Source organism: Oncorhynchus gorbuscha, linkage group LG07, assembly GCF_021184085.1.
Source record: "Oncorhynchus gorbuscha isolate QuinsamMale2020 ecotype Even-year linkage group LG07, OgorEven_v1.0, whole genome shotgun sequence".
Classification (NCBI taxonomy): domain Eukaryota; kingdom Metazoa; phylum Chordata; class Actinopteri; order Salmoniformes; family Salmonidae; genus Oncorhynchus; species Oncorhynchus gorbuscha.
This window is the reverse complement of record NC_060179.1, coordinates 44216922-44239869: the sequence shown is the minus strand read 5'-3', so window position 1 is coordinate 44239869 and position 22948 is coordinate 44216922. Positions and strand designations below refer to the sequence as shown.

General features: G+C 44.7%; 1 protein-coding gene across 1 annotated transcript; it reads left to right on the top strand.

Annotated features, from left to right (window-relative positions):
• Positions 1–820: 820 nt before the first annotated feature.
• On the top strand, positions 821–7547 carry LOC124039221 (leucine-rich repeat-containing protein 3B-like). The gene is made up of 2 exons (XM_046355124.1): positions 821–1061; positions 5368–7547. Exon 2 carries the CDS (start codon positions 5451–5453, stop codon positions 6246–6248), a length of 798 nt encoding a protein of 265 aa, XP_046211080.1. The 5' UTR covers positions 821–1061; positions 5368–5450; the 3' UTR covers positions 6249–7547.
• The last annotated feature ends 15401 nt before the right edge of the window (positions 7548–22948 follow it).

Genomic DNA, 22948 nt, shown 5'->3' with positions numbered 1-22948 from the left:
GCAGTTCAAACGATGACAAAGCAGGTGCCTCGACACTGTTTTGGTAAATGGCTCAGGGATGGGCTGGAGAAATGTTACCACTCTCAAATTCATAGATGGAGCTATAGATGCAAGGACCGAATTAAAATGACAGTTTGATCCACGTTTTGCTACACTGTTTGTTTACAATTACATTGTTTGTAATTCTAGGAGTAAAGCAATCTACATGGTGAATGTAAGGTATTTGACTGACTGGTGGTGCTCTTTCCTCCTCTTCCTTACTGTCTCCCAAATGGCTCCATTTTCCCAATACACTGAGTGTAGAAAACATTAGGAACATATTCCTAATATTGACGAGATACAACAGTTGAAATAAGCTCTTGAGGCATGTATAAGTTATATTATTCAAGAATCAATGGCTGTGTGTATGTGTGCAGTGTATTCTAATAAATCTCTAATATCAACTGTGTCATAACTCTTCTGAGATTGTTGAATAATCTCAGTTTACTATAGAGAACATATGGGACCACAGGTGGGGTACTTGAAATCTGTAAAGCTGTTGGTCAAAATACAAGCTTTTGGAAGACCTTATAATACCAAACAAATGGAGTTTCATTATTATGTAGGAAAATGATTTCAGATTTCAGTAGCCTATGTCCTTTCAGTGTGTAAATGCATTGCGCTCCGTGGCTTCCGCTTGCACCATCATTATTTGTCATAATTGGCAGGATCACACGCTTGGATGAAGCCATCCATAGGCGGCCTCACCTTGCGTGTCGTGTCCCTGCCAATTTCCGATGGCTACAGCAGTGTTGCTTAGTTTTCTGGTTGCGTGGAAACTGAAAGGCTGCATTGAGCGAGCACCCAAGTAAAGGTACATTACTGTGTTGCGCACCGTTGTCAGTGTGGGTCTTCGCACAAATTGGCCGAATTGCAACAGAGGACCTCATTGACGCGATCGAAAATATTGGCGAATTGCAGTTTGGAGTGGAATGAATTCTGATATATTTTGACCATTTGAAACTGTTCTGAAACTAAAGTGATTATGTTGCGATGCGAAGGAGAGGAAGAATGCTAAAGATGTAAGTGATGCTTGTGCATGTTCTTATGCAAAATGCATGCATTTTACTGTGACTTCAATATACAGACATTAACATCTACTTTTAAATACAGCATGCAGTATCTTGTAGGCTAGTTATTTGAGATACACTTAGCCTATAACGGGGGAAAAAATAACTGCAACGTATTTAATACATTCAGGCTCAGAAAAGTATTGTTTAAGAATAAACCAAACCGTGTTAGCTTATCAAAAAGCTATCAATTCCCCAGGAGGCATTGGTGACACGCTTTTTGCTTACAATGACATTTCTGAATATTAAAGCAGAGAAAAGGAGTAGGTCAAATATTTGTGAGTGTGTAAATAACAGTAAAGAATAGCGTCATAATTTCCCAAGTGGTAATCATGTCATTATTTATGATTAAGTCATTTTATGTATGAATGTATTGTATGTCTGAATACCCTTCAAAGTGAACAATTTAATAAAAAACTTGATCCATCCTTAAATAATTCCTTCATTGCTTTCATTTGAATTGATAAAACATTTCAAAGGCAGGGGTAAACATTCAAAATGTAAATTAATTCCTGCAGCTGTATATTATTATATGGACTAATAAATCTAAATTGTGTTCTACTTAAAGGGACAATCTGTGATTCTTTTTATTTTATTTTTACTTTTCAATTACTTATATGTATGGTACCGATTGATTTTTGAAGAATATAACTTATAAATGCCTCGAGCTTACCCCATCACAACCCAAAATATAAGCTTGTTTTATTCCATGGTTTGTAAACAATGTAATAAAAAAACACTAACTATATAGCCCTATACTTGTATATATAATATCAAGTATGGTCAGTCCGTGTATCCATAGGTATGTGTATGAATTTGTGAGTGGTTACATTTCTCCAGCCTTATCCCTTAGCTGTTTACTTAAACAGTAGCGTGGTGACTCTTTATTATAGTTTAAACTGCGTATTGCCCCTTTAATGAAAACGTGTGTTCCTGTTTCTCTACCAGAATGTATTATTCTGTAAATAAATGCACGAGGGCTTCCAATGGAAATCAGGCAGGCATTCAACAATAATCTGAGTCCCTAATCAGACACAAATGTTTTTGTGATTTGGGTGGACAGGGACCGAAGAGTGGTGTTTGGAGAGAATGGTAATAAGGTTAGACTGATATCTAAGTGCCTGCATCTCAAAATAACATATTGATATTTCCCTCAAAGCTCTTCTCTATCTCTCTCTCTCTCTCTGCCCCGTTTCCATGTATCATCCTCATGACCTGCTTAGACAGGTCAGGCCTATCATTGGTTGTCTGGACAGAAAGATAATACAATTAACAATCACACCAAATCATACATGAACAACTTTGACAATCCTTTGCACTGAGGACATCGTAGTTGAATTCCTCAATGATTATTATGTTGATTAATAATGAAAAGGGAACCTGTATCTCATTCGGCTCAAGCTGTTGTTTGGCTGAGTTGTGGAGCAAATTTAGGACCCGTTTAAATGATTACTCTTGCGCACTTGGCGTCTGAGATGTATTATTGTAATATTGACTGCAGTCAATTTATGAACTGCCAAAACTGAGCTTTGGGCTCTTGTCTTGAGAGTCGTGTCAAATTAAATTATGAATCAACAATGTTTCCACATCATTTCAACAAAGACATTCAATGTGATGACGTTGAATTACATTTACGTGATTTAGCAAACGCTCTTATCTGAAGCGAATTACAAGAGCAGTTAGGGTTAAGTGCCTTGCTCAAGGGCACACTGACATTGTCCACCTTTTTTCTCACCCAACTTCTAAGCTAAATCCAATGACATGGTGACATTTTCTATTGGTTTAACGTTGAAGTCACCTTAGTTGACTATTCAACCATATGTAAATCAAAACTAGACATTGAAATTACATCTGTGCCCAGTGGGTTGTGGACAGAATGAATTTAACCCAATGTACTGATCTATTGATTTAAAGTCCCAGTGCAGTCAAGAACGGGATTTACCTGTGTTTCTAGATCTATTTCCACACTGAGGTTGAAAGTGAAAACGATGATAGTGTAAGAGCTGTTTGAAAATATTGTTTTGGTGGGAGGGAATTTTGGCCATCCACGGTGACATCACCATGTGTTAAATTCGTTAACAGACCAATAAGAAAGAGTTCCAAAACTCACTGCCAATTATTTGACATTGAGATAAACGGATTGGACCTTTTTGATGAGGTTGTTGTTGCTCTCTTTCTCTCCTCCTGATGTCCCATAGCTTTATCCAGACACTCACTCTTGTCTCTCCATCACCATATCCATCCCTCTGTCATCCATCCTCCACCTTTCATTGACAGACATGCAAATATTTCCCCCTTTCCGCTATACATTTCATTCATCTCTCTTCAGTGTTCCTTCCTCTGTGTTCATCTCCGTTGTCATTGTAATGTTACCTCCTCTCCTCAGACCCCCCCTCTCTCTCTCTCTCTCTCTCTCGATGTCATTCTCTCTCTTTGGACTCTCACAACTCTGTCCTCATGTGTCCAATTTCCTTTGGGTCTCCATAGCTCTGCCCCCTCCCTCCCCAAGTCAGTGAAATGTCAGGGCCACGTGGAGCATGATGGAAGAACGACCACTTGTCTTACACAGGAACACCGTGTTACACCCCGTTCAATTTAGGCAGCCTTTTCACATCCCTGGGCATTTGGTGTCATCTGTAGTCAGTGTTGTTCCACTATATACCCTTTCAATAAGACCGCAGACTAAAATACGTCGGGCTTCTTTGTTTAGCACTAAGGAAGAATTGGGGATAATCATCTGAGTGGGTCTTTGTGAGGAGGAAGTACAGGGCAGGGCTGATAGGGACGGTCTTGATCTACTCTGGGTGCTTTGGACATATCTCTCTTTCTCCCCAGACTCATTACAAGGGCTATTGCCCTGGCATTCCTTCAACTGGTCTGGTCTATTGCAATGAGTCTTATTAGGATGCGTCCCTTAGACGACTCCCTCCGTCATGTGATACTAAGAGGTACTTAGAGATCGATTTCATTTTTTAATCTGGGTAAGTGGATCTTGCCCTGGTCTCCAGCCATTTTGAAGAACCAGCCAAAGTCAGAGAGTTTAATGCTCTATTGTTTTTACAGGAGAGGATATGGCTGCTCGCACCACGTGCTAAGGCTGTTTTGATTGCCTTTGATGCTTTTTTAGCATTTAGCCGTACAATGGTGTTGGATGGCCAACGTACAATGACGTTCCATTGACATTAAGTTGTTTTTTTTCCCTAAGAGGATTAGTAATGGGATAGCAGATGGTTGGTGTTCAGGTATTAATGAAGTGTGTTAACGGTCGGAGGACAGACTATTTTTAGAGGCTTACATGCAAAATAAAAAGTGTGAATTACAGGACACACAAACAAGTTGTTACCTCAGTGTTACTTGCACTTCAGACAAAATGACCCTGGTTCTGAGCACATAAGTACGTTTATTGATTAGCCTAATGAACACAGTGGTGGCGCTGAATGACCAAATGGCCAAGCGGCTCTGGCAATGTTACTAAATACAGTAAACAATTTCGCAATAGCACAAAGAATATACAAAGCTCAAAGAGAATGATAGATTCTGGAGTCCTTGTTGGTAGAATGTTAGAGGTATAGTACAGAACGGCATTCCCATTGTGTATAATATAATGTGTCGGGTATTTTTGTGAAATATGTCTAAGGACGAAAGCATTTTGTTCATATCCCTGTCACTGTGGTGCAGACATGGATTATGTTAATGGGATCAGCAGCTCTGCACTGTAATAGGCCAGCACTGCAGGGAAGTCAATTATCATAGACTCACGGTGACACCAAAGCTCTCTTTGCTTGATGCTTGTTTTTGCCAGTGTGATTTTTGATTTGGATCCTCATCCTTTCCCTAAAGCTAGACCTGTAAACATGGTCTAGTCAACCAACTGTGCTGAAACAAGACTGCGAGATCCCCTCTGCCTCCTCACCGCAGGGCTAGTTATCCTGCATCTGTGTATAAAATAACTTTCTTGAGCACATCTACTTTTAACTTTTTTACATTACATTTTAGTCATTTAGCAGATTCTCTTATCCAGAGTGACTTAAAGGAGCAATAAGGGTTCCTTGCTCAAGGGCACGTCAACAGATTTTTCACCTAGTCAGCTCGGGATTCGAACCAGCAACCTTTCGGTTACTGGCCAAACACTATTTATCGTCGATTTTTTGCACGGTTGGTGACGAATTGCAGCTACTGGAGGGTGTTAATTTGTACCTCTCCTATCAGTAGGTTGTGTTGTCTCCCTCCACCAATCCTGCTTCCTGTTTCTCTATAGGCTTGACAGCCATTGGGGAGGTTGACACTGGCTCCGCCCCTTCTCCCAGGTTGGTCTTCTCTGGAACATGCCCATATCGCACCATGCCCCTTCTGGAGAGTGGCTGGCTACTGCGCCACTCGGTGGTCATGTGTCTGCTGCTGCACAGCCTGGTACTGATGACCTTCTGCTTCCACCATGCCTCCACCAGCTGCTCCCAGGGCTGCTACTGCTCCGAGAGCGACGGCCGTGGCAAGACGGTGCGGTGCAGCAACCTGCGTCTCACCGAGATCCCCCAGGACCTGCCCAATGATACGCAACGCATCTACCTGGACTTCAACCTGCTCACTGTGGTCCCCAGCAACGCCTTCTGGGACCTGCCCATGCTCAGCGAGCTGGACCTTTCGAACAATGAGCTGGCCCAGCTGGAGCCAGGGGCCTTCAGGGGCCTGGGGCCCTCGCTCACCTTTCTGGACCTGTCCTCCAACAAACTGGTCAACTTTAACCCTGAGGCTTTCGAGGGGCTGCGGGCGCGCGCCAACCTGACCAACAACCCGTGGCACTGCGACTGCAGCCTGCAGCTGGCCATGCCCTTCATCCACCTGGAGCCCCTGTCGCTGACGGGCATCGTGTGCGAGACGTCAGAGCCGCCCGACGTGGGGGCAGAGGGCGTGCCCTTCCTGCTGGCCCAGGACCTGGACCTGTGCGTGGTGATGAAGAAGACCACAGACGTGGCCATGCTGGTCACAATGTTCGGCTGGTTCACCATGGTCATCTCCTACCTGGTCTACTACGTCCGGAACAACACAGAGGACGCCCGCCGCCACCTGGAGTACCTCAAGTCTCTGCCCACCAAGCAGGAACAGTCCGAGGCCTCTTCTACCATCAGCACTGTTGTATAGCCCAGGGCCAGAGGGGAGCTAAGGCTGGAGGGATAAACCTGGAGGGCTAAGACAGGTGGTTATAGGGCTGTATGTGGAGGCGAAAGAAACTGCACACCTGTTTAGGCGAGGCCACTGTACTAGAATCTGCCTATACTGTATTCAGGCTAGCAGAGTAGAACACTTTAAAAAAGCAAGGAGAGCCGCACACTCTTATAGAGCCATAACCTAGCTATAGGGCCGTAACCTAGCTGCACCCACACCCCAGGCCATTCAGGGCCAGCCAAGGACAGCTCTGCCTGGCTGTTACGTGGGTGCCACAGCGGCTCCAGGATTTGTGCCCATGTATGCAGGAAGCCTGTCCAGACCTGGGCACCATACAGTACGTAATCCAGATGAATAATTCAACCAGAAGTGGCCCATTAATAGTTCCTGTTGACTGAGTGGATAGTCTGTCTGGGATTTAAAATGGATTAAATGGGATTCATCCAGTGATGCAGGCACCTTGATGCACTCTTATCAAAAGGGGGCCACTCAAGGGGCCTGTGATGGGTCCTTTGGACACGTCAAACAGCAATAACAACCGTATAGCAACAAGCAGCAACACAAACTCTATTAACAACTCTGTCACTCATATCCTTCCATGTAGTATTATTGTTTTACGTACAACATCCTTACAGTATACAGTCTATAAACAGGGGAATGTAGTTCTTTTCAATTAAATCATGTATTTTATGGATTTCATTTTTTATTATTGTTGGTTCTAAATTTGATTGGTCTTTTTCTACCTCAAGAAATTCAGCAAATGTATGTGCATGGGTGAACTAGACCATCAATTGAATCTGCCTATACTGTATTCAGGCCACTGTACTAGAATCTGCCCATACTGTATTCAGGCCACTGTACTAGAATCTGCCCATACTGTATTCAGGCCACTGTACTAGAATCTGCCTATACTGTATTCAGGCCACTGTACTAGAATCTGCCCATACTGTATTCAGGCCACTGTACTAGAATCTGCCCATACTGTATTCAGGCCACTGTACTAGAATCTGCCTATACTGTATTCAGGCCACTGTACTAGAATCTGCCTATACTGTATTCAGGCCACTGTACTAGAATCTGCCCATACTGTATTCAGGCCACTGTACTAGAATCTGCCTATACTGTATTCAGGCCACTGTACTAGAATCTGCCTATACTGTATTCAGGCCACTGTACTAGAATCTGCCTATACTGTATTCAGGCCACTGTACTAGAATCTGCCTATACTGTATTCAGGCCACTGTACTAGAATCTGCCTATACTGTATTCAGGCCACTGTACTAGAATATGATGCACATTAATAATTCATCAATGAAACACTCATACCGGTAAAAGGCTCAGAGATCTGATTGATGTACTGTACATAATTTTATACATGCAATTCATGCTTGCTTGCTTGCTCGCTCGCACACACACACACACACACACACACACACACACACACACACACACACACACACACACACACACACACACACACACACACACACACACACACACACACACACACACACACACACACACACACACACACACACACACGCACACACACACGCATAAATCAGTACACCTACAAGCTGCATTTCTTTGCAGTAGAAGGTCTATACAGAAACCCCTCCAAGCTGTACTGTAAGATCCTTTATTATTCTCACCAAGACAAAAAAGAAACCGCCATCCCTACGTACTATGGCACAATGATCCTTCATGCATAAATAACCCCTACTGTGTTCCTACTGTGTTCGCTCTTGTTCCTCGTGATGCTTCAAAAACTCTGGTGCGAGTCCGCCGGGACTAAAATTGTCCGAAAGAGCTCGTACTCACGTTCATTAGATAGAATATTTGAAAACAAAGGCTGAAAAGAAAAATGAATAATTAAATGTTTCAATTTTTATATTCAGCAGAACTAGCATCATGGTGGGTTCCAAGAAACAGAAAGAGATGAGATTGTACTTTATTAAGCCCCAAAGGAAAGAAATTAGCTTGTCATACCCTGGTGGGAAAAAAGCTGCTGGGACATTCAGGTAGTCCTAGTGAGAAAGTTTGGGAACCTCTGAGTTAGCGGTAGTCTATCCCTCTGTGGTGAGGGAAACACCACGACTGACTTACCTAGTGGTGAAGGGCGCAGTCAGTCAGTCTGCCGGTAGCTGAAATCCACAAACTTCCCACTACTGGCAGCCATAACATTAGTGTCACATGATCAGGAAAACATCCCAGACATATCACAAATGAAACGAGAAAAGGAATAGGAAGCTTAAGACTATTGGGACACCTCCTGCCCTCTTCTTCCTCCTAGTGTCTCTGAGAGGTCCTGGGGTCATGGTGGGATCCAAACTGTCTGCCGTGGCCATTCCCCTGGGTTTTCTCAAACTGCATATCAGAGTTCCATGACCTGCCAGTCCATTTGCTGCTGCAGTAGAGGAAATGCATGGAAGGAAACGCATGTCCATTTCTCCTCAATGTATTCTGATAGGAGAGGAAAGAGAAGAAATAGGATAAAGGGAGTTAAGTAGAGTGAAATAAAACATAATTGAACAAGACACAGCAGTGGGCTCCCAAGTGGCGCAGTGGTCTAAGGCACTGCAGCTCAGTGCAAGAGGTGTCACTACAGACCCTGGTTCGATCCCGGGTTGTATCACAACCAGCCGTGATTGGGAGTAGCATAAGGCAGCGCACAATTGGCTCAGCGTCGTCCGGGTTAGGGGAGGGTTTGGCCATCATTGTAAACAAGACTTTGTTCTTAACTGACTTGCCTAGGTAAATAAAAACATACACCAAGAGAGAGAACTCCTTATTCATTCTTGTTCTGAGGGCAACTCTGCCTCCAGAGCAGGTTGAATGGAAGCTCAACAATCAGCACACTGAGATTGAAATAAACAATAGGCTCACAGGTTGCCACACACAAGGATGTTAAAAGCCCAACCCCAACCTCTAAACTTAATCAAATGAAATGACCTGCCCTCGAGGCAGAGCTGCCCTTAGAACGAGATGGAATAAGGAAAACTCCAATTTGTATTTAATAACTTTATTATTACTATGCAGGTTGCAAAGGACACAACATACGGTACATACTTTAATCTCTTATTAGAACAAGTGAAGGAACACACGTAAAATGCTGCATTTGTGTCTATTCTACATGAATTGGTGAGATTTAACACAGAACATGATGATGAATAATGGAATTGGCTGTTGGAACAGTATGCCCGACAACTGGGTTTGTCAACAAGGGTATCCCTGCATCAAAAATACCAAATGCCTCCAGAGCAGAGCACGCCAATAAACTATGTATGATGGACATAAAAAGACTTGAGAGAAAGTCCAAAAGAAAGGAATCCATCAACTCGGTGTGACCCAGTTCTGGTGGTGAGAAGGGAAGAGTGTGACCACCTGGCCCTCTCTGTGTTGCCTGGCCAGGAGGTGACCTGCCTGGGTAGAGCTCTCTCCAAGTGACCTTGAGCTGCCCAGCAGAGTGGCCGCCTTCCGTTGTCACATCCTTCTAACTCTTCCTTAGTCCCTAAGGCAACACCTCAGCTTTAAGAGTCCTCTGTCTCCGGTAGCTTGTTCATCCATTTTGAACTCTTACTATAGAGGGTCATCTCAAGGACACTCTAAGACATTCTTTAATACCTTTGTCATTTGTTTGTTGTGATATGCTCCCTCATGCATCAGCATTTCTCCACATCACTGCTCCCCCTGGCTGCTTTACAGGGCCGTTTTATTGATCCTAACAGAGCTTATCTCAAGCCCAAATACAGCAGGCTCCCGTGATGAGCAGGAGGCTCAACAGCACTGAAATATAAATGGTAAGCCTCCCTCGCTGACATTTCTTACCACACACACAGCTAGCTGGCCTGTCCCGCCCTCCCCGGTAAGCATGCTTGTCTGTGTGTGTGTGTGTGTGGGGGGGTGTTGTGGTAGAGAAGAAAGACATTCTGTGTGTGTTTGAGTGTGTGACACAAATGAGTTCTGTGTGTGTATTTGTGTATCTGCATGTATTTCTTTGTGAGTATGTGGGGCGGCACAGATGTAATGTAACACCCCCTGTTCCCTAGCTGTCGCTGTGGTTCATTTAAATGTACATTTCAGGCCAGCTCAGCTCACCTTGCCCGCCCGCTACCCCCAGACACGTCACACTGGTGTGAGCATTACAACTGCTGGGTAATGGGACACAAAGTGGGGGATAGGGTGACACATCCAATCCCACAGAGCGCAGCTCCGCAGCCCCACTTGGCATTGGGTTGCAGATTCAAATGTGTCCAGCGGGGGCCTGGCAGCATGGGGGCTCACAGTGAGGGCTTGGAAGGCCAGATTGTTTCCTCTTCCGGCCTGAAGTGAAGACTATTGATGAACAGTTAGTGAGGATGCCCGTGGGGATAAATCAATAGTGTAAAGTTTATTCCTGTCCTTGCCTACTTTCCTTCACTTACAGTGCCAGTCAAAAGTTTGAACACACCTAATCCTTAAAGGGTTTTTTCTTTATTTTTACTAATTTCTACATTATGTAATAGTGAAGACATCAGAACTATGAAATAACACATATGGAATCATGTAGTAACCAAAAAAGTGAAAACAAATCATATTTTATATTTAAGATTCTTCAAAGTAGCCAACCTTTGCCTTGATGACAGCTTTGCACACTCTTGGCATTCTCTCACCAAAGTTGAGTAGAAAACGCCTGTAAAAATTGGTAAACAAACCTGAGGAAATGCTGGACCTGCTTGAGTTTTATTTTATTTATTTATTTCCCCTTTATTTAACCAGGTAAGCTAGTTGAGAACAAGTTCTCATTTACATCTGCGACCTGGCCAAGATAAAGCAAAGCAGTGCGACACAAACACTGAGTTACACATGGAATAAACAAGCGTACAGTCAATAACACAATAGAAAAAAAATAAGGTCTATATACAGTGTGGGCAAATGGCATGATGAGGTAGGCAATAAATAGGCCATAGTAGTAAAGTAATTGCAATTTAGCAGATTACCACTGGAGTGATAGATGGGCAGATGATGATGAGCAGATGATGTGCAAGTAGTGATACTGGTGTGCAAAAGAGCACAAAAGCAAATAAAAACAATATGGGGATGAGGTGGGTAGATTGGGTGGGATATTTACAGATGGACTATGTACAGCTGCAGCGTTCAGTTAGCTGTTCGGTTAGCTGATGTTTAGTGAGGAAAATGTACGTCTCCAACTTCAGCGATTTTTGCAATTCGTTCCAGTCACCTGCAGCAGAGAACTGGAAGGAAAGGCGGCAAAAGGAGGGGTTGGCTTTGGGTATGACCAGTGAGATATACCCGCTGGAGCGTGTGCTACTGGTGGGTGTTATCGTGACCAGTGAGCTGAGATAAGGCGGAGCTTTACCTAGCATAGACTTATAGATGACCTGGAGCCAGTGGGTCTGGCGATGAATATGTAGCGAGGGCCAGCCGACTAGAGCATACAGGTCTCAGTGGGATAAGGGTATAAGGGGCTTTGGTAACAAAACGGATGGCACTATGATAGACTGCATCCAGTTTGCTGAGTAGAGTATTGGAAGCTATTTTGTAAATGACATCACCAAAGTCGAGGATCGGTAGGATAGTCAGTTTAACTTAACCTCTTGGATTTAGGGGGTGCTATTTGAATTTTTGGATGAAAAACGTTCCCGTTTTAAACAAGATATTTTGTCACAAAAAGATGCTCGACTATGCATATAATTGACAGCTTTGGAAAGAAGGTACTATGACGTTTCCAAAACTGCAAAGATATTGTCTGTGAGTGCCACAGAACTGATGTTAAAGGCGAAACCCAGATAAAAATCCAACCAGGAAGTGCCGCATTTTTTAAAACCGCCTCATGCCGATGACTCCTTATATGGCTGTGAATGAGCTACGAATGAGCTTACGTTTTCCACGTATTCCCCAAGGTGTCTACAGCATTGTGACGTCTTTTTATGCATTTCCATTGAAGAATATCCGTAAGAGAGCATATTTAGCAAGTGGTCACATGGTGTCTCCTGCAGAAAATCTTGCGTAAAATACTGAGGTAGCCATTTTTCCAATCACTTCTTATGAGAAACCAATTGCCTCAATGGATATATTATCGAACATATATGTTAAAAACACCTTGAGGATGGATCCTAAACAGCGTTTGCCGTGTTTCTGTCGATATTATGGAGTTCATTTTGAAAAAAGTTCGGCGTTGTAATGGTAGCATTTTCCGGTCGATTTCTCATCCAAGCATGATGAACAAACGGGAGCAATTTCGCCTACAAAAATAATATTTTTGGAAAAAAGGAACATTTGCTATCTAACTGGGAGTCTCCTGAGTGAAAGCATTCAAAGTTCTTCAAAGGTAAATTATTTAATTTGGTTGCTTTTTTTCGTGTAAATGTTGCCTGCTGCCAGCAGAGCTAGCATAGCATTATGCCATGATAAACTTACACAAATGCTTGTCTATCATTGGCTGTAACAGTGTTGTTAACAAAAGGCTAAGCTTGTGTTTGAATATATTTATTTAATTTCATTTGCGATTTTCATGAATATGAAAAGTTACTAGGGGTATTTATGTCCGCTGCGTTATGCTAATTCGTTTTAGGCTATGATTACGCTTCCGGGTTTGCTCGTCGCAAGAGGTTAACTTAACTACAGTTTTATTTTACTTTGTTGCGAAATAGAAAGCAGATTCTAGATTTGATTTTGGATTGGAGATGTTTAATAGGAGTCTGGAAGGAGAGTTTACAATCTAGCCAGACACCTAGGTATTTGTAGTTGTCCACGTATTCTAGGTCAGAACCGTCCAGGGTAGTGATGCTAGTCAGGCGGGCGGTTGCAGGCAGCGAACGGTTGAAAAGCATGCTTTTAGTTTTACTAGCGTTTAAGAGCAGTTGGAGGCCATGGAAGGAGCGTTGTATGGCATTGAAGCTCGTTTGGAGGTTAGTTAACAGTCTCCAAGGAAGGGCCAGATGTATACAGAATGGTGTCGTCTGCGTAGACGTGGATCAATGAATCACCCGCAGCAAGAGCGGCATCATTGATGTATACAGAGAAAAGAGTCGGCTCGAGAATTGAACCCTGTGGTATTGCCGTAGAGACTGTCAGAGGTCCGGACAACAGGCCCTCCAATTTGACACACTGTTCATATTTTAAATATTTTAATAAACACTGAAAACAAAACAATAAACAACCAACGAACAGTCCTGTAAGGTGCAACACAACACTAAACAGAAAATAACCACCCAACAAACACAATGGAAAACAGGCTACCTAAATATGGTTCTCAATCAGGGACAACGATTGACAGCTGCCTCTGATTGAGAACCATACCAGGCCAAACACAGAAATAGAAAATCATAGACAAACTAACATAGACAACCCACCCAACTCACGCCCTGACCATACTAAAACAAAAGACAAAACAAAGGAACTAAGGTCAGAACGTGACAGTACCCCCCCCAAAGGTGTGGACTCCGGCCGCAAAACCTGAACCTATAGGGGAGGGTCTGTGTGGGTGTCTGTCCGCGGTGGAGGCTCTGGTGTGGGACGTGGACCCCACTCCACTATAGTCTTTCTCTGCCTCCTTCACCGCCTATCTGGCCTCTTAAGAGCGGCGACCCTCGCCGGAGACGGAGAGACAGCCTGGTGCGGGGGGCTTCCACCGGAGGGCTAGTGCGTGGAGGTGGCACCGGATAGACTGGACCGTGAAGGCGCACTGGAGCTCTTGAGCACCGAGCCTGCCCAACCTTACCTGGTTGAATGCTCCCTGTAGCCAGGCCAGTGCGCCGAGGTGGAATAGCCCTCACTGGGCTGTGCTGGCGTACCGGGGACACCATGCGTAAGGCTGGTGCCATGTACACCGGCCCGCGGAGACGCACTGGAGACCAGATGTGCGGAGCCGGCTTCATGGCACCTGGCTCGATGCCCACCCCAGCCCGGCCGATACGAGATGCTGCAATGTACCGCACCGTGCTATGCACAGGGAGTTGGCGCAGGTCTCCTACCTGACTTCGCCACACTCCCTGTGTGCCACCCCCCAAGACATTTTTGGGGCTGCCTCTCGGGCTTCCAACCGCGCCGCCGTACTGCCTCCTCATACCACCGCCTCTCAGCTTTCACTGCCTCCAGCTCAGCCTTGGGGCGGCGATATTCTCCAGCCTGTACTCATGGTCCCTTGCCATCCAGAATCTCCTCCCATGTCCAGGAGTCCTGCGATTCCGGCCGCTGCTGCTGCTGCCTGTTACCACGCTGCTTGGTCCTTTCTTGGTGGGTGGTTCTGTAATGATCATATGTGGTGAAGGAAGGTGAGGAGGACCAAGGTGCAGCATGGTAAGTGTTGGGAAGCTACCTAAATATGGTTCTCAATCAGGGACAACGATTGACAGCTGCCTCTGATTGAGAACCATACCAGGCCAAACACAGAAATAGAAAATCATAGACAAACTAACATAGACAACCCACCCAACTCACACCCTGACCATAATAAAATAAAAGACAAAACAAAGGAACTAAGGTCAGAACGTGACATGACCTGCTCGGAAACCGGATTGCACAGCGGAGAAGGTACGGTGGGATTCGAAATGGTCATTGATCTGTTTATTTACTTGGCTTTTAATAAAGACTTTAGAAAGGCAGGGCAGGATGGATATACAGTGCCTTGCGAAAGTATTCGGCCCCCTTGAACTTTGCGACCTTTTGCCACATTTCAGGCTTCAAACATAAAGATATAAAACTGTATTTTTTTGTGAAGAATCAACAACAAGTGGGACACAATCATGAAGTGGAACGACATTTATTAGATATTTCAAACCTTTTTAACAAATCAAAAACTGAAAAATTGGGTGTGCAAAATGATTCAGCCCCCTTAAGTTAATAATTTGTAGCGCCACCTTTTGCTGCGATTACAGCTGTAAGTCGCTTGGGGTATGTCTCTATCAGTTTTGCAAATCGAGAGACTGACATTTTTTCCCATTCCTCCTTGCAAAACAGCTCGAGCTCAGTGAGGTTGGATGGAGAGCATTTGTGAACAGCAGTTTTCAGTTCTTTCCACAGATTCTCGATTGGATTCAGGTCTGGACTTTGACTTGGCCATTCTAATACCTGGATATGTTCATTTTTTAACCATTCCATTGTAGATTTTGCTTTATGTTTTGGATCATTGTCTTGTTGGAAGACAAATCTCCGTCCCAGTCTTAGGTCTTTTGCAGACTCCATCAGATTTTCTTCCAGAATGGTCCTGTATTTGGCTCCATCCATCTTCCCATCAATTTTAACCATCTTCCCTGTCCCTGCTGAAGAAAAGCAGGCCCAAACCATGATGCTGCCACCACTGTGTTTGACAGTGGGGATGTTGTGTTCAGGGTGATGAGCTGTGTTGCTTTTACGCCAAACATAACGTTTTGCATTGTTGCCAAAAAGTTCAATTTTGGTTTCATCTGACCAGAGCACCTTCTTCCACATGTTTGGTGTGTCTCCCAGGTGGCTTGTGGCAAACTTTAAAACAACACTTTTTATGGATATCTTTAAGAAATGGCTTTCTTCTTGCCACTTTTCCATAAAGGCCAGATTTGTGCAATATACAACTGATTGTTGTCCTATGGACAGAGTCTCCCACCTTAGCTGTAGATCTCTGCAGTTCATCCAGAGTGATCATGGGCCTCTTGGCTGCATCTCTGATCAGTCTTCTCCTTGTATGAGCTGAAAGTTTAGAGGGACGGCCAGGTCTTGGTAGATTTGCAGTGGTCTGATATTCCTTCCATTTCAATATTATCGCTTGCACAGTGCCTCTTGGGATGTTTAAAGCTTGGTAAATCTTTTTGTATCCAAATCCGGCTTTAAACTTCTTCACAACAGTATCTCGGACCTGCCTGGTGTGTTCCTTGTTCTTCATGATGCTCTCTGCGCTTTTAACGGACCTCTGAGACTATCACAGCGCAGGTGCATTTATACGGAGACTTGATTACACACAGGTGGATTGTATTTATCATCATTAGTCATTTAGGTCAACATTGGATCATTCAGAGATCCTCACTGAACTTCTGGAGAGAGTTTGCTGCACTGAAAGTAAAAGGGCTGAATAATTTTGCACGCCCAATTTTTCAGTTTTTGATTTGTTAAAAAGGTTTGAAATATCCAATAAATGTTGTTCTACTTCATGAGTGTCCCACTTGTTGTTGATTCTTCACAAAAAAATACAGTTTTATATCTTTATGTTGAAGCCTGAAATGTGGCAAAAGGTCGCAAAGTTCAAGGGGGCCGAATACTTTCGCAAGGCGCTATAGGTCTATAACAGTTTGGGTCTAGTGTCACCCCCTTTGAGAGCTTTCCAATCTTTAGGGATCTCGGACGATACTGAAGGAGAGATTGAACAGACTGGTAATAGGGGTTGCAACAATGGTGGCGGATCATTTTAGAAAGAGAGGGTCCAGATTGTCCAGACCAGCTGATTTGTACAGATCCAGGTTTTGCAGCTCTTTCAGAACATCTGCTATCTGGATTTGGGTGAAGGAGAAGCTGGGGATTATTGGGTAAGTAGCTGCGGGGGGTGCGGAGCTGTTGGCCGGTGTTGGGGTAGCCAGGAGGAAAGCATGGCCAGCCGTAGAGAAATGCTTAAGAACATTTTTAATTATCATGGATTTATCAGTGGTGACCGTATTACCTAGCCTCAGTGCAGTGGGCAGATGGGAGGAGGTGCTATTGTTCTTCATGGACTTTACAGTGTCCCAAAACTTGGAGTTAGAGCTACAGGATACACATTTCTGTTTGAAGAAGCTAAACTTTGCTTTCATGACTGACTGCATGTATTGGTTCCTAACTTCCCTGAAGAGTTGCATATCGTGGGGACTATTCGATGCTTTTGCAGTCTGCCACAGGATGTTTTTTTGCTGGTCTGGGGCAGTCAGGTCTGGAGTGAACCAAGGGCTATATCTGTTTTTAGTTCTACATTTTTTGAAAGGGGCATGCTTATTTAAGATGGTGAGGAAATTACTTTAAAGAACGACCAGGCATCATCTACTGACGGGATGAGGTCAATATCCTTCCAGGGTACCCGGGCCAGGTCGATTAGAAAGGCCTGCTTGCAGAAGTGTTTTAGGGAGTGTTTGACAGTGATGAGGGGTGGTCGTTTGACCACGGAAAGGACATCAGGGTTGGCGGAGTGTGCTAAAGCAGTGAGTAAAACAAACTTAGGGAGGAGGCTTCTGATGTCAACATGCATGAGACCAAGGCTTTTTCGATTACAGAAGTTAACAAATGAGAGTGCCTGTGGACACGCAGGGCCTGGGTTAACCTCCACATCACCTGAGGAACAGAGGCGGAGTAGGATGAGGGTATGGCCTTGGCTATCAAAACTGGTCGTCTAGTGCGTTGGGGGTGGAGAATAAAAGGAGCAAATTTCTGGTCGTGGTAGAATTAGATTCAGGGCATAATGTGCAGACAGGGGTATGGTGGGGTGCGGGTACAGTGGAGGTAAGCCCAGGCACTGAGTGATGATATGAGAGGTTGCATCTCTGGATGTTCTGGTTATATTGGGTGAGGTCACCGCATGTGTGTGGGGGGGGGGACAAAGGAGGAATCTGATATATATAGAGTGAGACTCGGGGCTCCACTGTAAACTAAAACAATGATAACTATTCTAAACAACAGTATACAAGGCATATTGACATTTGAGAGAGACATAAAGCGAGGCATAAAGCAATCACAGGTGTTGATTGGAAGAGCTAGCTGAGACAACAACAGGTAAAATGGCGATGAATGGGCAGAGAGGGTTGGTTAACTACACACAGGGCCCGAGTTTGGGGCTAGGGCCGACATGTAAAAAGTAAAGTGGAGTATCGTGATAAATGAACAGTCCAGCAGGCATCAGCTATGTAGCCAAGTGATCATTGGGACGCTGGCATGCGGGAGACACAGCGTTTAAAGTTAGCAGGCCGGGGTGAGTAGAAGCATCTGCTCTGACGTCCACGTCTGCTCTGAGTGAGGTGGGACAGGGCCAGTCGGCGATCTCTTCAACCTTTACGGGGTCCATTTGGATGGCTACGGTAGAGATAATGTGACCCATGAAGGAAACCTGGGATACATGGAACTCACAGTTCTTTACCTCGACATATAGTTGGCTCTGCAGGAGGCGTCTCAGGACTTGGCGGACAAGCAGTATGTGTTCCGGAATGATTTTGGAGAAGTCCAGGATGTCATCGAGGTAAACAAAGATGAACAGATTCAACACATCGGTAAGAGTGGTATTGACCAGTGCTTGAAAGACTGCTGGTGAGTTCGATAATCCGAAGGGCATGAGTAAATACTCATAGTGACCACTAGGGATGTTAAAGACAGTTTTCCACTCATCTCCCTCCCTGATTCTCACCAGATTATAAGCATTGCGGAGGTCCAGTTTGGTGAAGAATTTGGCCCCTTGAGCCAACTCCAAGGTCGAGGACATCAGGGGTAGGGAGTAACAATTCTTGATCATAATCCGGTTCAGCCCTCTGTAATCGATGCAAGGATGCAGGCCTCCATCCTTCTTACCCACGAAGAAGCCAGCACCAGCTGGGGATGTAGTGGGGCGAATGAAAGAGTACAGACGGTCTCGGGGAGGTGTGGAACCGGGTAGGAGTTCTATGGCACAGTTGTATGGACGATGGTGGGGAAGAGTGGTGGCTTGCCTCTTACTGAAGGTCCCCCTGAGGTCGAAGTATGGGAGGGATAGCGGGAGGGATAGCGGAGAAGTCTTGGACTTTAATGGATGCAGGAGGAGCCGGCAAGGTTCTTGGTGGGCAGTCCTTGCCCCAGTCTAGTAGGTGTCCTGTAGACCAGGAGAATAGTGGGTTATGTAGCGCTAGCCAGGGGTACCCTAGAACGAGGGGGTTCTCGGGAGCAGTGATCAAAAGAAAACTAAGAGTCTCTGAGTGGTTCACACCGACCCCCGGAGCCAATGGGCCATCCGTCGAGGGCTCGAATCTGCAGGGGATTTGTAATTCTCTGGCGAAGTCCTGATATATGAAATTATCTGCAGCCCCGGAGTCGACGAAGGCTTAAATCTGGTGCTGACGATTGTACCAGTGGATGATTGCGGGTAGTGACAGACGGTGACAGGGTAGCCGGGGGGTAACTGCACAGCTCGTCAGGGTCTCCCCTTGTCCTGGCGAGCCCTGGCGTTCCCCATCAGCTCTGGGCATAGACCTCCGCAGTAGAGGCATCAGCCTTCGTTCATGTACCTGTCATGTACCTCTGGGCTCAGACGTGTGTGTCCCAGCTGCATGTGCTTCTCAATGCTAGGGTCAGGGGGTTCCTGGAGTGGTGTCAAAAAGGAACTGTCTCACACGTTCTCGGAGGCGGTTGTCGATCCTAATTGCAAGCGTTATCAGGGACTTGGGGTCCTCTCCCTGTTCCCAAGAGGCCAGTTCATCCTTGATGGAGTAAGATAAACCCTGATGGAAAGCGGTGACCAGGGCCTACGTATTCCACCAGTTTCCGGTGGAGATGGTGCGGAACTCAATGGCAAAGTCAGCCTCTGGTCTGGCCCCTTGGCGGATGTTGAACAGTCGGCTGGCCGCTTCTCGTCCGTCGACTAGCTGGTCGATGACTCGTTGCAGCTCGGCAATGAAGGCTAATATGGAGCTACAGGATGGTGACTGCTGTTCCCACACCGCCGTTGCCCATGCCCAAGAGTAGAGAGATGATGTAGGCGATCATCAGACTGTAGCTCGAACACTTGTGAGGAACCCCTTGCATCCTCCCAGGTGGCCGTCATACCACTCGGGGGCAGGGATCTTGGGTTCCTGGTGCAGGTTCCCTGGAGGAACTACGGCAACGGCTATAGCACTGGGCAAGGTTGGACTGTGGTTGGAGGGAGTCGGCAAGTGCCTGGAGGGTCTCTGATATTTTGGAGAGTTGTTCTTTCTGCCTCTCCAGCAGTGCTCCTTGGTGGGTTACAACATTCTTGATCTGGGCCATGTTTAGGCAGAAGCTTGCTGTGACGTGGTAAGGTTGGACCCAGGTGCAGAGAAGAGACAGACGAGGAATCAGTGGTTAATGTCTCTAGGACGGTCTCTGCCCTCTGGTGACAGGTGGAACCATGACACTCTTTTCTCTTCCAATTGCCTTACTCTCTCTCCCTGTTCTATTGGTAGACAACAGCTCCCCCTGTCCCCAAGTATGTGTAAAATGAGGGCAGAGTAAAAAGGCTTCCCCAGTTTTGATCAACATTTCCAAACCCCAACCGGGTGATTATCTAAGCCAAATACCGACACTTACAACTATACCAGTCATATTGGTCACAGCAGGGTGAATTTTGCAACTAGATAGATAGCAGTTCATTTTGATCAGTTTCAACAAGGCTTTTGCCAGCTTATGCCCAGTCTACTCAGATGAAGTGATACATACAGTACACAGTTTAAATGCAAGAAAAATATAGGTCAGTTTAATGTTTTTGAGGGAAAGAGGAAGGAAGAGTGGGGATAAACCATCTGCTTTAGAACAGACCGACTCAAGGACTACTAAAAGGATGACATTTTATCAGAATAGCGAAGCCCATGGGTAGTGCCTGCCGTGTTGTCGCCCATTTCAAGAAGTTGATGTCATCGTTTTGCTGAATACACTCCACAGTAACCAATTCTGCTTGCTCAAATCCTCCATTCCTCCACCAGCAAACCGGGAATATTCCCAGAACATTAGCGAAGATTCCCATGAATGTTTAGTTACGGTTTTATCTAACATTAGGATGAGAACATCCCCCCCCCTCCAAAATGGTTTTGGTTTTAAATGAAATATCCTTGGAATGTTATCCTAACATTCACTAAAATATTGTGCACAACATCTGTAACAACCCACACAGAACATTCCCCAAAATATCTCATTAGGTTTCCAGTTAATGTGATACATAGGTTGGTGCCACCTTATTTGGGGAGGACAGGATCGTGGTAATGGCTGAAGTGGAATGGTATTATAATACACGAAACACGTGGTTCCCATGTATTTTATGCCATTCCATTCACTCCTTTCCAGACATTACCAGCTGTCCTCACCTCAGCTACCTCCACTAATGTAATAACACAATGTACCAGTACAATTTTCCTAGCTAACCCATAATGACAAAGCAAAAATGGATTTTTAGAAATTTGATTGACCATCGGGTACTTGGTCAACTCCCTGATGGAGGCCACTGTTTTTGGTGGGGACCTTCAATGCTGCAGATATTTTTGGATTCCCCAGATCTGATCCTTGACAAAATCCTGTCTCGTAGCTAATCATGAGAGAGGAAGATTATGTGGAGCTATTGAAGCAACATCTCAAGACATCAAGTCAGGAAGGTAAAGCTTGGTCGCAAATGGTTCTTCCAAATGGACAATGGCCCCAAGCATTCTTCCAAAGTTGTGACAAAATGGCTTAAGGACAACAAAGTCAAGGTATTGGAGTGACCATCACAAAGCCCTGACCTCAATCAAATGAAACATTTGTTAGCATAACTGAAAAAGCGTGTGCGAGCAAGGAGGCCTACAAACCTGACTCTGTTACACCAGCTCTGTCAGGAGGAATGGGCCAAAATGCACCCAACTTATTGCGGGACGCTTGTGGAAGGATACCCGAAACATTTGACCCAAGTTAAACAATTTAAAGGCAATGCTACCAAATACTAATTGAGTGTCTGTAAACTTCTGACCCACTGGGAATGTGATGAAAGAAAAGCTGAAATAATTCTCTACTATTATTCTGACATTAAAATAATGTGGTGATCGTAACTAACCTAAGACAGGGAATGTTTACTAGGATTAAATGTCAGGAATTGTGAAAAACTGAGTTTAAATGCATTTGGCTAAGGTGTATGTAAACTTCCGACTTCAACTGTACGTGGCCTTTAAGGCCAGATCATTTTTCAAGATGTTCAAACGTCCATAGATGACCAGCAGGGATAGATAATAACCATGATGCCTGTAGAGGGTGCAACACAAGATTCAACATCAGTTGGCTTTTCATAGTCAGGGATTCAAAGTCAGCTCGTTAAATTTCTGCCGATAGTTTACCATGGCAGCTCTATGTGCCGTTATTGTGAAAAGGAGATGTCAAGGAGCAACAACGACTCAGTCGCGAAGTGGTAGGCCATACAAGCTCACAGAAAGGGACAGCCGAGTGCTGACGCATAAAAATCATAGGTCCTCGGTTGCAACCCACTTTTTTTGTATTTGCCATGGTAAAGTAGGACAGGGGGTGTCTTGTAAAAGCACTAGTTCGTTAACCTTGTGTATAGATGCTTAGTTGATCATTTAAAGAGGAATTTCAGGATTACTCAACACAGTGAGTAAGCATCTTCTGCAATGTGGGATTATGGTTACTGTGGTCTTTCGCTGGGTCGTATTCAATAGTTACCAAACGGACTGAAACAGGGAGGGATTAACTAAACTTGCCCAATAAGAAACTCGTTTAGATTTCTGTGGTAAAATGTTATGCTACGATGTGCCCTAATGAATATGGCCCTGTGTCTCAACAGTGTTAATTTCAAGAACTACATATCAATGTCATGTGATCATGACATTCACGAGCCATATTTTTTTACGACAAAATTCAAAGCCAGTCAAGGCAGGACGTCACTGTAAACAATGATACTGGTAACCTATTACTCTCTTACAGTGCTGAAGGTCAATTAACTTGTATTCAACTTTGTGTTTAAGTGAAAATGATAGAAATCTGAAAGATATCAGCATAAATTAACA